Source organism: Antedon bifida, chromosome 11 (assembly GCF_963402885.1).
Source record: "Antedon bifida chromosome 11, ecAntBifi1.1, whole genome shotgun sequence".
Taxonomy (NCBI): Eukaryota; Metazoa; Echinodermata; class Crinoidea; order Comatulida; family Antedonidae; genus Antedon; species Antedon bifida.
Window position 1 is genome coordinate 5,657,729 of NC_136236.1, and position 12,215 is coordinate 5,669,943.

Consider the following 12,215-nt stretch of genomic DNA (forward strand, 5'->3'; position numbering starts at 1 on the left):
GGCGCTATATTTGGTTGACCGCCCCCAGGAAGTGAAAACAAAAATTACGATAGAGGGAACACTCGCGGTACGCTGGAATTTGTGGATAAAAGGGTAAAGATTTTGTTATTTTGTACTAGTAATTGCTTTAAAAAACATTTTTAAATTGTGCATTGTTGAACTAAATATTATAATAAATATTATTGATTCATTCCGTATTGTTATTTTGTATTCGGGGGGCGAGACTAGGCCTAAACCTAGGCCCAGGCCGGGCCTACCTTTTAGACAAAACCACACACACGGTGGTTTGGGTACACGGGATCAGCCCATCCCAGCCTGCTAGCTTTATAGCAAATGTAAGAAACTTTGCAATCGCAGACACCACATAGGCCTAGATTACTTTTGTATTTTTAGCCCGTGCTAGCTAGTGTTTTATTGAGATTTAATACTTTTCATTGCTATTTTTAAAATTTATTTATAATATCTTTTAAAGAAATTGTAGAAAAAGCTGGCAAAAAAGTCTGATGTCATGATAATGCACGATCATCATCATCCAACATAAATGTGTTGCATTACAGTACATTCAAGTTTAGCCTAGCTAGGCCTAGATTTAAATAATTAATATTAATTAACATAATGTATAGCCTATTTATAGGCTATATAAGACCCCTGACCTGGTATTATTTATTTTATTAATTGCAAATAGCTTGATTTCGCGACTAACGTCATTGCACGATGCTTGATGGTGAAGGGTTTGGTTAGGAGAAAACGTCACGATGGGTACGTACAAACAACAAATCACGTACGCACACGTTGTGACGTGTGCTCCCAAATCCTAACCACCATGTGGTATTTGCGATAAACCTTATTTCTGAACTGCACAGAGCTTTAAACTACTTTTTTTTCTTTTTTTTAGTAACTACACTGAAATTATAAATAAACATTCCAGTTTTAAACTATTATCATGACGGGATTACCAAGGAGGATAATAAAGGTTAGTACCGCCATTTTCTCAAAACTGGACACCATTGTGTACTGGCCCAAATTAAACTGGACACCTTGCAGACTGGCCCAAATTTTTCAAACAGTAAAATTTCTTGATATTTCAATTCAATTTTAGATTTTTAGATTTTTGTTTCACGTTTTATTTTTTTACAGGAAACACAACGCTTGATAGCGGAACCTGTGTCAGGAATTACAGCACAACCAAACGAGGCAAATGCGCGGTATTTCCATGTTTTAATGGCAGGTCCCAAAGATGTAAGATTTGTTAGATTGTAAATAATAAATAAAATACACAAAAAAGATAAATCTTTAAATATACATCCTTTATCCTTTAGTGGTAAGAACCACTAGCAGGAAAACCAGAAAAAAAATGCACCACAGTAAAAAAAATGCACCCTTGTTAAATAAATTCTTGCTAAATAAGCAATTCTGCTAAGGGGAAACCTTCATGACCAAACAGAATGTCTCTTTTATAGGTGTGTCCCATCATAGTGTTAACATATATTTTCCTTGTTTGTTTTACAGGAAATGTCCGAGGGATTTTTCCTGAATAGAATAAATAATAATAGAATAAAAGAAGAGATTCTATTGCATTGATATGATCTGAAATTTTTAAAATGTATTTAAATTTTTCGTTTTATTATATTTACAGTATTTTTAAATACACTGAATTTAATTAATAGAAAAAAATGTTTTTTTATTCTTTTTGTAGTCACCATTTGAGGGCGGAAGTTTTAAATTAGAATTATTTTTACCTGAAGAATATCCCATGTCCCCTCCAAAAGTTAGATTCATGACGAAGATATATCATCCAAACATCGACAAATTGGGAAGGATTTGTTTAGACATACTTAAAGGTATTTGTAATGATATTTTTATAAAAGATTTGATTGGCTAGTTTGCCCATATGGAAGCTTTATGAAATAATTATTTTTTAAATCAAATTGTTGCTGACATACACAGTAGGATCTTTTCAGTTGCGTTCGATTCTGCTCAGCTGCTCAAAAGTAAATAAATTATTGTTAAGCTCTGTCTACACTATCAAATTTTATGTAACAAAAAATGTGGTGTGCCATATATGGACATGATGATGTCATGTCACTACCATATTTGGGCATATCACTACCATATGTGGTATCACCCTTTACTAGTTTGATAGCATAGTTCAGTTTCAGGTCAGTTGTACAATGAAATAATACATGAATTTAACAAGTGTAACTTGTGAAATATGTTAATTATATAATAATAATTATTATTTCAGATAAATGGAGCCCAGCTTTGCAAATCAGGACAGTTTTGCTATCGATTCAAGCCTTACTTAGTGCACCAAACCCAGATGACCCACTTGCTAACGATGTAGCTGAAAAATGGAAATCAAATGAGGCTCAAGCACTTGAAACAGGTAAACATTAAGGAACCATGTCAAACAAAACATTAAGGGACCGTGTCAAACAAAACGTTAAGGGACCATGTCAAACAAAACATTAAGGGTTAAGGACAAACAAAACATTATGGAAATGTGTCAAACAAAACATTAAGGGATAAGGACAAACAAAACATTAGGGACCATGTCAAACAAAACATTAGGGACCATGTCAAATAAAACATTAAGGGACCATGTCAAATAAAACATTAAGGGACCATATCAAATAAAACATTAAGGAACCATGTCAAACAAAACATTAAGGGACCATGTCAAACAAAACATTAGGGGACCATGTCAAACAAAACATTAAGGGACTATGTCAAACAAAACATTAAGGGACTATGTCAAACAAATCATTAAGGGACCATGTCAAACAAAACATTAAAGGGATCATATCAAACAAAACATTAAGGGACCATTTCAAACAAAACATTAGGGACCAAATTAACTGGCAAGAATGGGCAAGTTACTTGAATGTTTTACAGGTCCGCCGTGTGTTTTACTGGACATTGGCAACTGGGCTTGTAATGAACCAAATTCTTTTTCGTTCTTTTACAGCTCGTGCTTGGACCAAAATGTATGCATCATCATCTTAACGTTAGCTGCTGTTTTCATTCCCTGCCAGCAGCCAGCAATTCACACAACTCTTCACAGGAATAATTTATAACTTGGAGAATAGTTTTCATGTCTATTATGTAATAATACCAACTGAATGAAATTTACTAAATCGTTTGTAAAATGTTTATAAGTGTACATAACTAACTTTTGATGCTAGAATCTGCTGCCCTCAAGAAAGAAAGGTCCCAGTAAATCCACATTTTTGTAAAGTTTCTCCGTTTTGTTCCGTTTACACACATTTTTTTTTTTTTTTCGTCGATGCAAAGCAATGAGAAATAAAACTGGGAAATAGTCCAAAAATGTTTCCACGCTGCATGTGATTGTAAGAAAACAAACATAATTGATCCACAAAAACAACCACCTGGTATGCAAAAATGTAATGGTCAATGTTTAAATTAGGCAAGTGGGTAGTTCTTTAAACTTTTAAATGGATTTCCATTTCAAGCTTAGCCAAGCTTTTTTAAGTATGGCATGCAATGTTACTAGCTACATTTGTATACCAATTCATTTAGGTACCAAGTATTGTAGCCAAATAAATTTTATAGTTAACTTTCACAGTGGACGCTTGAAAAAGGTTAAATAGAGCCCTGGATGTATGTGTCCGACCGCAGACCAGGTACAGGGAGATTATAAAAGCAGTTATTGAGTTCATTTTATGTAATGCTCTAACTATTTTTTTTTATAATGTAGATATTTCCAACCATCCAATCATTTTTTAATGTATCAATCATAGTTGTTGTTTCCATAGTACTGCTTTCTTTCAAATTAAATATCAGGAAAAAAAATGTTTTTAAACAATATACGCTCTCATAAAGCCATGTTCACATTATGCGAGATTCCCGACTTAGATCACTTCAGTAAGTTAATAATATGTTTGCCATAAACCGGTCGCACATACACTCAGTAATGCGTTCACACACCGCCAATTTACGACTGTATATATGTTTGCAATAGTATCTACATCTGTTGATGCGCAGTGTTTTATAATTACAGTAGAGTAACACCTATTAAGGGGACAATTTGCGACCGAACAATTACAGTAGAACCTCTATTAGAGGGACACTACGCGGCCAAACAAATTATTAATTTATTAATATTTATAATCTAGTTTTGTTAAGCTGGAATAACGAGTTTTTGACAATTTTAAACATTCTTTCACCTTATTGCATGTTATTTTTTTCTGATTTGAAAATAAAAACCGGCGAATTAAACCAAGTAGGGAATTGTTAAAAATATTATTTTTCTTAATGCTTAGACAAAGAACGTTTGGTTTAGGACAATGAGTTTGAACTGCAAAGCTATCAAAATCAGAGAAGTAATAGTTTTGTTTTTAGATTTCTGGTTTATTACCAAATTTAGAAAATTGTACCCCGTACACACTGCCGAGAAAAGCTCCAGTGTGTAAGCCAGACTTGCACGATACACAGAGTCTGAGATGACTGTGTGAATGGGGTACAAGAGCTGCACTATGTCTTTTTGTTCGATGTTATTTTTTTTCTATTTTCAGAATAGACATGAATTTTATATGAACATTTTAAATTGATTGGTGTAAAATCAAGATGACGTGTGTTTCATTGTAATTGGTTTTTGTTACTTTACCATTTCTAGGCCCAATACCCTTTCTTCATGCAAATTGTAGCACTCTGACTTTTTTTTTTAAATATACTCCATTGCCTTTATTTTAATATAAAAACAAATTGGTTATTAAGAATACAGATAGATTTACATCAAACGTAAGCCTAGTATACTACTATAAATTATACACAAAATAGGCACCTAGTCACATGGGGTGGGTAAACATAGCATTGCTCACATGCATAAACGAGTCCCATTAACTTTAGACATTTTAAATTAATTTTATTTTGAACATTATAATTTACCCGAAATTATACTATAATTGTGGGCCACGTCATATTAACTTAATGTAACCGTAATAAAGAAACGGCGATGTCGAAAAGCGCGCCTTAATCAAACCTCTCCACGTGCTAATTTAATCATTTCAAATTTTACTGTTAGCGAAGAGAAACTGAAACGCACTTTGATTGGTCGTTTTGTGACACTGAATCTGGTATTTACTACAGCATGTGCTATACTATTATAGATATATAGTAATATGGATTGTACAACACTTTGTTTTTTTTTGCAATTTAACGTTTTTTAGTATTAGGCTCTCGAAACTATGTTCCTCAGATTGCTACGTACGGGCATGCACGTATACAAATGGTATACAAAATAGGCTTAGCAGCAAGGGAAGTCAAAGTGGGAAACTGTAGACTGATTATTAACCAATCAGATGGATTTAAACGTGATATATGAATAGCATAATTATACAGTATGGTGTTTTGAATTGTAAGCCACGGTGGAATGCTAGGCCTACTAAGTAAAGCTTTGATGTGAGCGTTTAGACGCAGTTTGGTCCCTTAAAATGGCATTACATCAAAGGCCAAGTGTTAATAAAGTTATTAGGATATTGTTAGTTTTAAATCTATCACGTTTTTACCATTTCAGTGTAGAAACATCCTCTTTATGATGAATGGTGGTTTAAATGATAAACAAACAAAAAACTGTCACTAAACATAAGTATTATTAGCTTGTATACAGGTATGGAGTTCTCATTAAAATCCTGTATATTCTGAAATAAAGTATTACGGTGTGTTTGTTTTGTTTTACCAGGGAAGAGTGAAATAATAACAATAATAATAATAGTAATAATTATTACTTAAATGGGAAGAATGCAAGTACCTCGGTAGAAACTTAGATACAGAAAACAAACAACTAGCAGCTATGGCATGTAATAAATTAAAATCATCGCTAAAACACAAAACAATGTCCATACTAGATGTGAAATGCCGACTGTTTGATGCATTAGCTAGTATGTTTATATAACAACAGGAAACTGTGTACTCAACAAAAATATTAAAGGATAGCATAGATATTTATATAACAGGAAAATGCTTCGAAAGATAATGAATATTAAATTAATTAACAGAAGAATGGAGTAAAAGAAATAGGCCTAAACGAAGCAGATTGAAATGATATGGACACATAACTAGACTACCAGATGAAACGCTAATTAAACAAATGGAACAGACGGGAAGGACAGTAAAAAGACCATCAGGAAGAGCAAAAGAAAACAGTATAAACAAAATAAAAAAATGTAGACTTTATCACAATAACAAACCATCCCGGAAAAAACAGAAAATTGTGGAAAGCGTAATGTCGGAATGGCGTAAAACTTTTTTAAGGGAGAAAGAATACATAAAGCCGAATCATCCGCTGCTTGTAACCGATCATCAATAAAGTCAATCTGAAAATTCTAAGTTATAGATATAGGCCTACAATATTTTTATGAAAGCTGCAGACTGTTCTGGACGTTAATCTCGAGGACCAGAATAAATACATTTACATGCCTAACATGGACAAATGATACTGTTTTCCATGTTCTTAGACAGAGCCAATCACGAATGGCAAATTGAGCATGCGCAATCAATCCGAGTTGTCCGATCAAAAAAAGAGACATGATTTGTAAACAGGTGTTTGTTGCGTTCCATACCATTCGTTCCTTTATCTGCAAGTGGTAAAACATACTCTTTCACATGTTGTGGACCATCAAGTACTTGGTAGGCCTATGATCATAACATCATGTACATGCCTATCTATATTATAATATTTAATTCAACCCTGGAAATGCATGTACAATATAGTGACGAAGTTCTATCTAACCAAGTTATAACAAATGTTTATAGAAAATACCGTTAATACCATGGAGGAAAACAACGAGTTAACGAAAGGTATTACTATTCTTTTGTATTGTTTTTGTAATTAAGGCATGGTGAATCGACCACGTAATGTCCGTAGCGACTGCAGCGCATTCGTTAAGTTAAATTCCTTTTTTTGTTCATTATCATATTGTTTTTTTACATGTTTTTTACCTTACTTAAATATGTTTTAAGCTTTTAAAGCTTAAGCTTCTTCCAGTGGGGTCCGCCTTCCTTTTCTTATTTATTATGTATTATTTTAGAAAATATTATCTGTACTTTGTTTTAATTTGAGAGCTAAAATTTATTATTGATTGATGTCGTCTCCAGGTTAAGATTTTATAGTAATTGCATTCTTGTCTTGGAAACATTGTATATACTGTAGTTCGCGACCTTTAGGGATCATTGTATGTAGACTCATCGTCTACCTCTCTATGATTTCCTTTCCTCAATTTTCCTGTTTGAAAGTAAATGCTCCATGCCCCTGCTTTTCCATGATGTAGTCTAATTATCTATTTCGTTTTAAGGACCATTTACACTAGTTCTGTTTTTATTCTCAATGTACTTAATATAAAGTATAAATTACGCCAGAGTAGGGCAAATCTGACCAATTACTCGACACAGCCTGACGCAAAGCTACTCCACAGATACAACAAATTGCAATCCTGGTGAAGTACCAGCTGCTTATTTGGGCCCAAATCGAACCCGTAGCCATCAACGCAAGCTTTGTGTTCTCTAGAGGTAGGCCTATGAACGCCCCAGGCTAGTGATCTGAAGGTCGTGGGTTCGATAATGATCGACGACAAATAGATACATATTTTCCTACATAAAACAAAATAAATGTAAAATGTTCTCATCATAGAATAGTCCTGGTGTGTCGCAGCCTTTAAAAAAAATCTTTTGGTCCTGTCAAAAAGGTTTAACTTCTCCAAACATAGTGTTAGTGCACACATACAGTGCTGCTACATAAATAAAGACGGTGACGATGAGTTGTCATGAACCGCACCACGTGGTACTCGAATCCTTTGTAATTGGAATGTACCATTTCAAATAACTTTGATTAACAATTGACAATTTGATTGACATTCAGAATAAAATTGTTGAAGAAGACAATCTTTCTTTATCGTTGTTTTTTGTTGTTGTTATTCTAGCATTTGTCTAATAACAAACTTTGAATTGACATTTTGTTTAGATGACCTGGTAGTATTCAACGTTGTGATTATTATTCGTTTTAGCCTGACTTGCCTAGCATTACTTCAGAGGAAGAGGAAAAAATAGTAACCTCAATATATAATCTGATGTCTAAGGTGTAATTTTAATTATGCGATATTTAGATAGCTGAACATATAGGGAAGTTACACATGTGTTCAAGAATACAGCCTTCGGACATTATGGGCTAAACCGGAACTCTAAGACAGACAAATAAAGCCAAGATATGGACCTTGTGATAATTCCATGAATCTAACGTTTCCGGTTTTGGATCACCCATCGGCCACAATGTAGGCCTATTTTCTTAAAACGTGTAATTTAAAAACCAGTATCGGAAGTATCTTATCTAGATGATCATGATTAAGCCAATCGTATAAAATTGCAGACTGTAACAAATTCTCGCACTTTTACATAATTGTCCAGTCCCGCAGTTTTCGTTGATATTATTGCCGATAATGCTGCGTACGCGTATTCTACTTTTTTTGCTCTGCGCTCTACGCGTTTTCGGTGACAAAACGTTTAATCACAACGTTTTTCTCGATAGTAAGAAAAACATACAATTGTTTTGGAAAGTTGAAGATGATACAATTATATTTGAGGTTCGTGCGAATACAACTGGCTACATTGGGATTGGTCTTAACAGTAATGGAGGAATGAAAGGAGCAGACATCATGATGGCTTGGGTTGCTGATGGTACACCATTCATTTCGGTAAGAGAACGTTGTCTTTCCGCTGGTTGTGCCCGGTACGTCCGAGAAGGTTTATGGTATAAAAGTTACTAAGTTAAAATTTTCTTGGAAATGGCATGTTCTGTAAGTATATATTAAATAAAGAATATTCCTTCTATTATGCAATGTATGTCTTTATTGCTTTCCAAATAATGCTTAAGCTCTGTATACAATATCAAACTAGTTGGACAAAAAATTGTGATGTGCCAAAATATGGTAGTGATATGCCAAAATATGGAATTTCCATTCTGAGAACATCACATTTTTGTTATCACATAAAGTTTGATAATGCAGACAGAGCTTTTTATAACATCTTTACATAATTATAGGTTTACGAACTAAATATTTTAATTTAAGGATCGACACGGCATTGGTAACGAAGAACCTAACGTTGATGCACTAGAGGATTATGAGATATTGTACGGAAGTGAAGCAGATGGTCTAACAACAATAGGCTACCAGCGAAAATTGGTTACCTGTGACGTCAATGATTACGATATAACTGTAAGTATGTTTATGCTATTCATTTTTCACTTAAAGGGTCTTTTCATTTAAAATCGTATAGTATATAGCTTAGTATCATGATAATTATATGTATTGGTATTAAAGCCATGGGCTTTAACTTTCCACCACGAACCTATTATTTACATTCCAAGTTCTGTCACAAGAACTTACTGTTAATTTCGTCATGTGAAGGCTTATACTTTTGCTTTGTTGAAGAATTCAATAAAACAACAACTCGTATACATTATTACATTTTGATCAATATATTATTATTTCAACAAAAGGTTGGAAGAAACAAGGAACACGATCACCTTTATGTAAATTACTAGGAACATATGATCAACTTTATGTAAATTACTAGGAACACACGATCACCTTTATGTAAATTACTAGGAACACACGATCACCTTTATTTAATTTACTAGGAACATAGGATAACCTGTATGTAACTTACTAGGAACACACGATCACCTTTATGTAAATTACTAGGAATACACGATAACCTTTATGTAAATTACTAGGAACACACGATCACCTTTATGTAAATTACTAGGAACACACGATCACAATTATGTAAATTACTAGGAATACACGATAACCTGTATGTAACTTACTAGGAACACACGATCACCTTTATGTAAATCATTTTCAACACAGGATCACCTTTATGCAATGTAATAGGAACACGCGAGCACACCTTTATGTGAATTACTAGGAACACGCGATCACCTTTATGTAAATTACTAGCTTTACATTTCAAATATTTTACAGACGACTTACCGATTTTTTTTTATTTCGAAGTCTGATACAGTCAGGGTAATCTGGTCGTACCATCCAGATGATCCCGAAGGAACAACGGCGGTATACCATGGCCCTCAACGACGTGGTGTTAAGTCAGTTGTATTGATTGACGTTGGTTCGTCAAAAGTAAGCGAGTTACCGGAAGGAACAACAAGTTTCGATATTTTAATGGACAATGTAAGTATACATACTTGCAGTTCAAATCATTCTTCAGATTTGACCAATTCAATTCAATTCAATTCAATTCAAAATTCTTTAATCATCCCACACGGGGCAATTCAAATAAAAAGGTCTGGATTAAAATGATCTTACAAAATATACAAAATATCACAATACACAGTACAAAATAGAAAAAAAAAAAGAGTCAAGGTTCAAGAATTTAAGAGTCGAATAGCCACTGGCAAAAACGAATTCCTTTTCCGGTTTGTTCTACATGCCGGGCATCGAAAGCGACGCCCATGAGGCATGAGCTCGAAATCACTGAACAAGGCATGGTTAATATTATATATTGTTGTATTATTGACTTCTGGAAATATGTTAAAGACAATTGTTCTTTCCCTATAGGTTATACTCTTGCCAGTAGGTCTACGGTCTCGTACATCCCTCATTCATTTTATTCATATCTCCCATTATCGGTCATTTAACTGTTTCTTTATTGTGTCAGTTTGAGCGTTAGCGTGTCATTTTCGGTTATTATTATTATTAACTGATAACGAAAATAAGTAATACTGTAGACATCATAGCATCACCTTGAAAGGTTGTTCCAGACATATCAAGATTGCCCAGTCCGATTCCCTTTCACATTCTAACAACATTCACAAAAACATTGGCAGTGTTCACAATCTCAAAACTATTCATGATTTGGAACCTTCTATTAAGTCACCACGAGAACGTCTTTGCTCGAGACCGAGTCAGTTCAGCTAAGAGACGAAACATGTTTTACAAGATCTGTACAAGATAATCTAACTGGAGTTTTTTTACTTCAGTCTTTCACAAACAAACAAATACGAAATACTTCTAGTACCAAATTTATATTGCGTTATTTATCATGTAGTGTGCAGTAATATAACACCATTATTTCCCTAGCAAAGACATTCTCTCCACGTTTCTCACAAACCATAACTTCCCTTTCATCCCACTTATGGCAATTATTTGATTACTGTATATGTTTTCAGGTCCTTGTACCAGAAGATACCGTCACTACATATTGGGCTAATCACGGTGAAATACCCGAGCTTGCAACACCGCATCATGTAATTCGGGTAAGAATATAAATTATCATTACATGGGTCAGGGGAATAACAACACTGATGAAGATGTCAAAGTTCAATTCTATTTTTTTTGTAAAGCGAGTGTCAAAAGACTAATCATTTTACTGATTATTCTATTGGGAAATGTTTAACCACACTTACATATATTTAACCGACATTTCTTGTAGATAGAGCCTATCGTTCAAGCTGGTAATGAAGGAATCGTTCATCATTTAGTTCTAAAAGAATGCTACGGACTTACAAACATCACTGGCAATAGGAGTTTGCACTACGTTGATGCTATGTATCAGTACAGTGCGTGTTCAAAAATGATTTATGCATGGGCTGTCGGTGGAGGGGTAAGTTATTGCTTTCGTACTAAAATCTTGTTGTTTTCCAATGACTGACTTCACTCGAATAACTTGTTAACATGTGGTTTTAAAAAAACTGTAGGTATTGCCTCGGTGTAAGTTATTGAACGAGAACTCTACCTAATGTTCTTGCTTGTCAATGTATTGCTTATATGCCTAATACCAATTGTATTCATCATTCCAGCCTTTAGAGTTTCCAGAGAACGTTGGTTATAAAATAGCTGGAGAGGATCCAGTCAAGTTTTTGCAACTTACAATTCACTACGATAATGCACAGTTACTTAAAGGTAATACATCGTTTTTCATTGAGATTGAATAAATTGTTGAATATATTATTTTTATGTCTCACGGACAGTAAAGAACCTATGGACCTTCTATAAATGCAGATCCGCTACTGAATTGTTATTATGTATTCTGTAAGGCTAGTTAAAATCTGTTATGCTGTATTCTGTGATGGCGCTTGTTATAATCTGTTATGCGGTATTCTGTGATGGCACTAGCTACAATCTGTTAAGCAGTATTCTATGATGGTACTAGTTACAATCTATTATGCTGTATTCTGTGAT

General features: G+C 33.9%; 2 protein-coding genes across 4 annotated transcripts in view; both read left to right on the plus strand.

The window, feature by feature from the left end:
• The first annotated feature begins 13 nt into the window (after window positions 1-13).
• On the plus strand, window positions 14-5,670 carry LOC144855329 (ubiquitin-conjugating enzyme E2 N). The gene is made up of 6 exons (XM_078713151.1): window positions 14-93; window positions 896-973; window positions 1,138-1,239; window positions 1,697-1,841; window positions 2,246-2,386; window positions 2,969-5,670. Exons 2-6 carry the CDS (start codon window positions 944-946, stop codon window positions 3,004-3,006), a joined length of 456 nt encoding a protein of 151 aa, XP_078569277.1. The 5' UTR covers window positions 14-93; window positions 896-943; the 3' UTR covers window positions 3,007-5,670.
• A 998-nt stretch (window positions 5,671-6,668) lies between these two features.
• Window positions 6,669-12,215, plus strand: part of LOC144856444 (DBH-like monooxygenase protein 1 homolog) — a 38,340-nt gene continuing 32,793 nt past the window's right edge. Inside the window, exons 1-7 of one of the 3 annotated variants that reach the window (XM_078714459.1) lie at window positions 6,669-6,819; window positions 8,540-8,705; window positions 9,081-9,227; window positions 10,029-10,205; window positions 11,204-11,290; window positions 11,467-11,637; window positions 11,834-11,936. In XM_078714459.1, coding sequence (XP_078570585.1) covers window positions 8,649-8,705; window positions 9,081-9,227; window positions 10,029-10,205; window positions 11,204-11,290; window positions 11,467-11,637; window positions 11,834-11,936 — 742 coding nt within the window. In that variant the 5' untranslated portion in view covers window positions 6,669-6,819; window positions 8,540-8,648. Of the gene's footprint in view, window positions 6,820-8,051; window positions 8,706-9,080; window positions 9,228-10,028; window positions 10,206-11,203; window positions 11,291-11,466; window positions 11,638-11,833; window positions 11,937-12,215 lie in introns of those variants that run through there. The other 2 variants (XM_078714458.1, XM_078714457.1) reach the window with 2 other exon arrangements.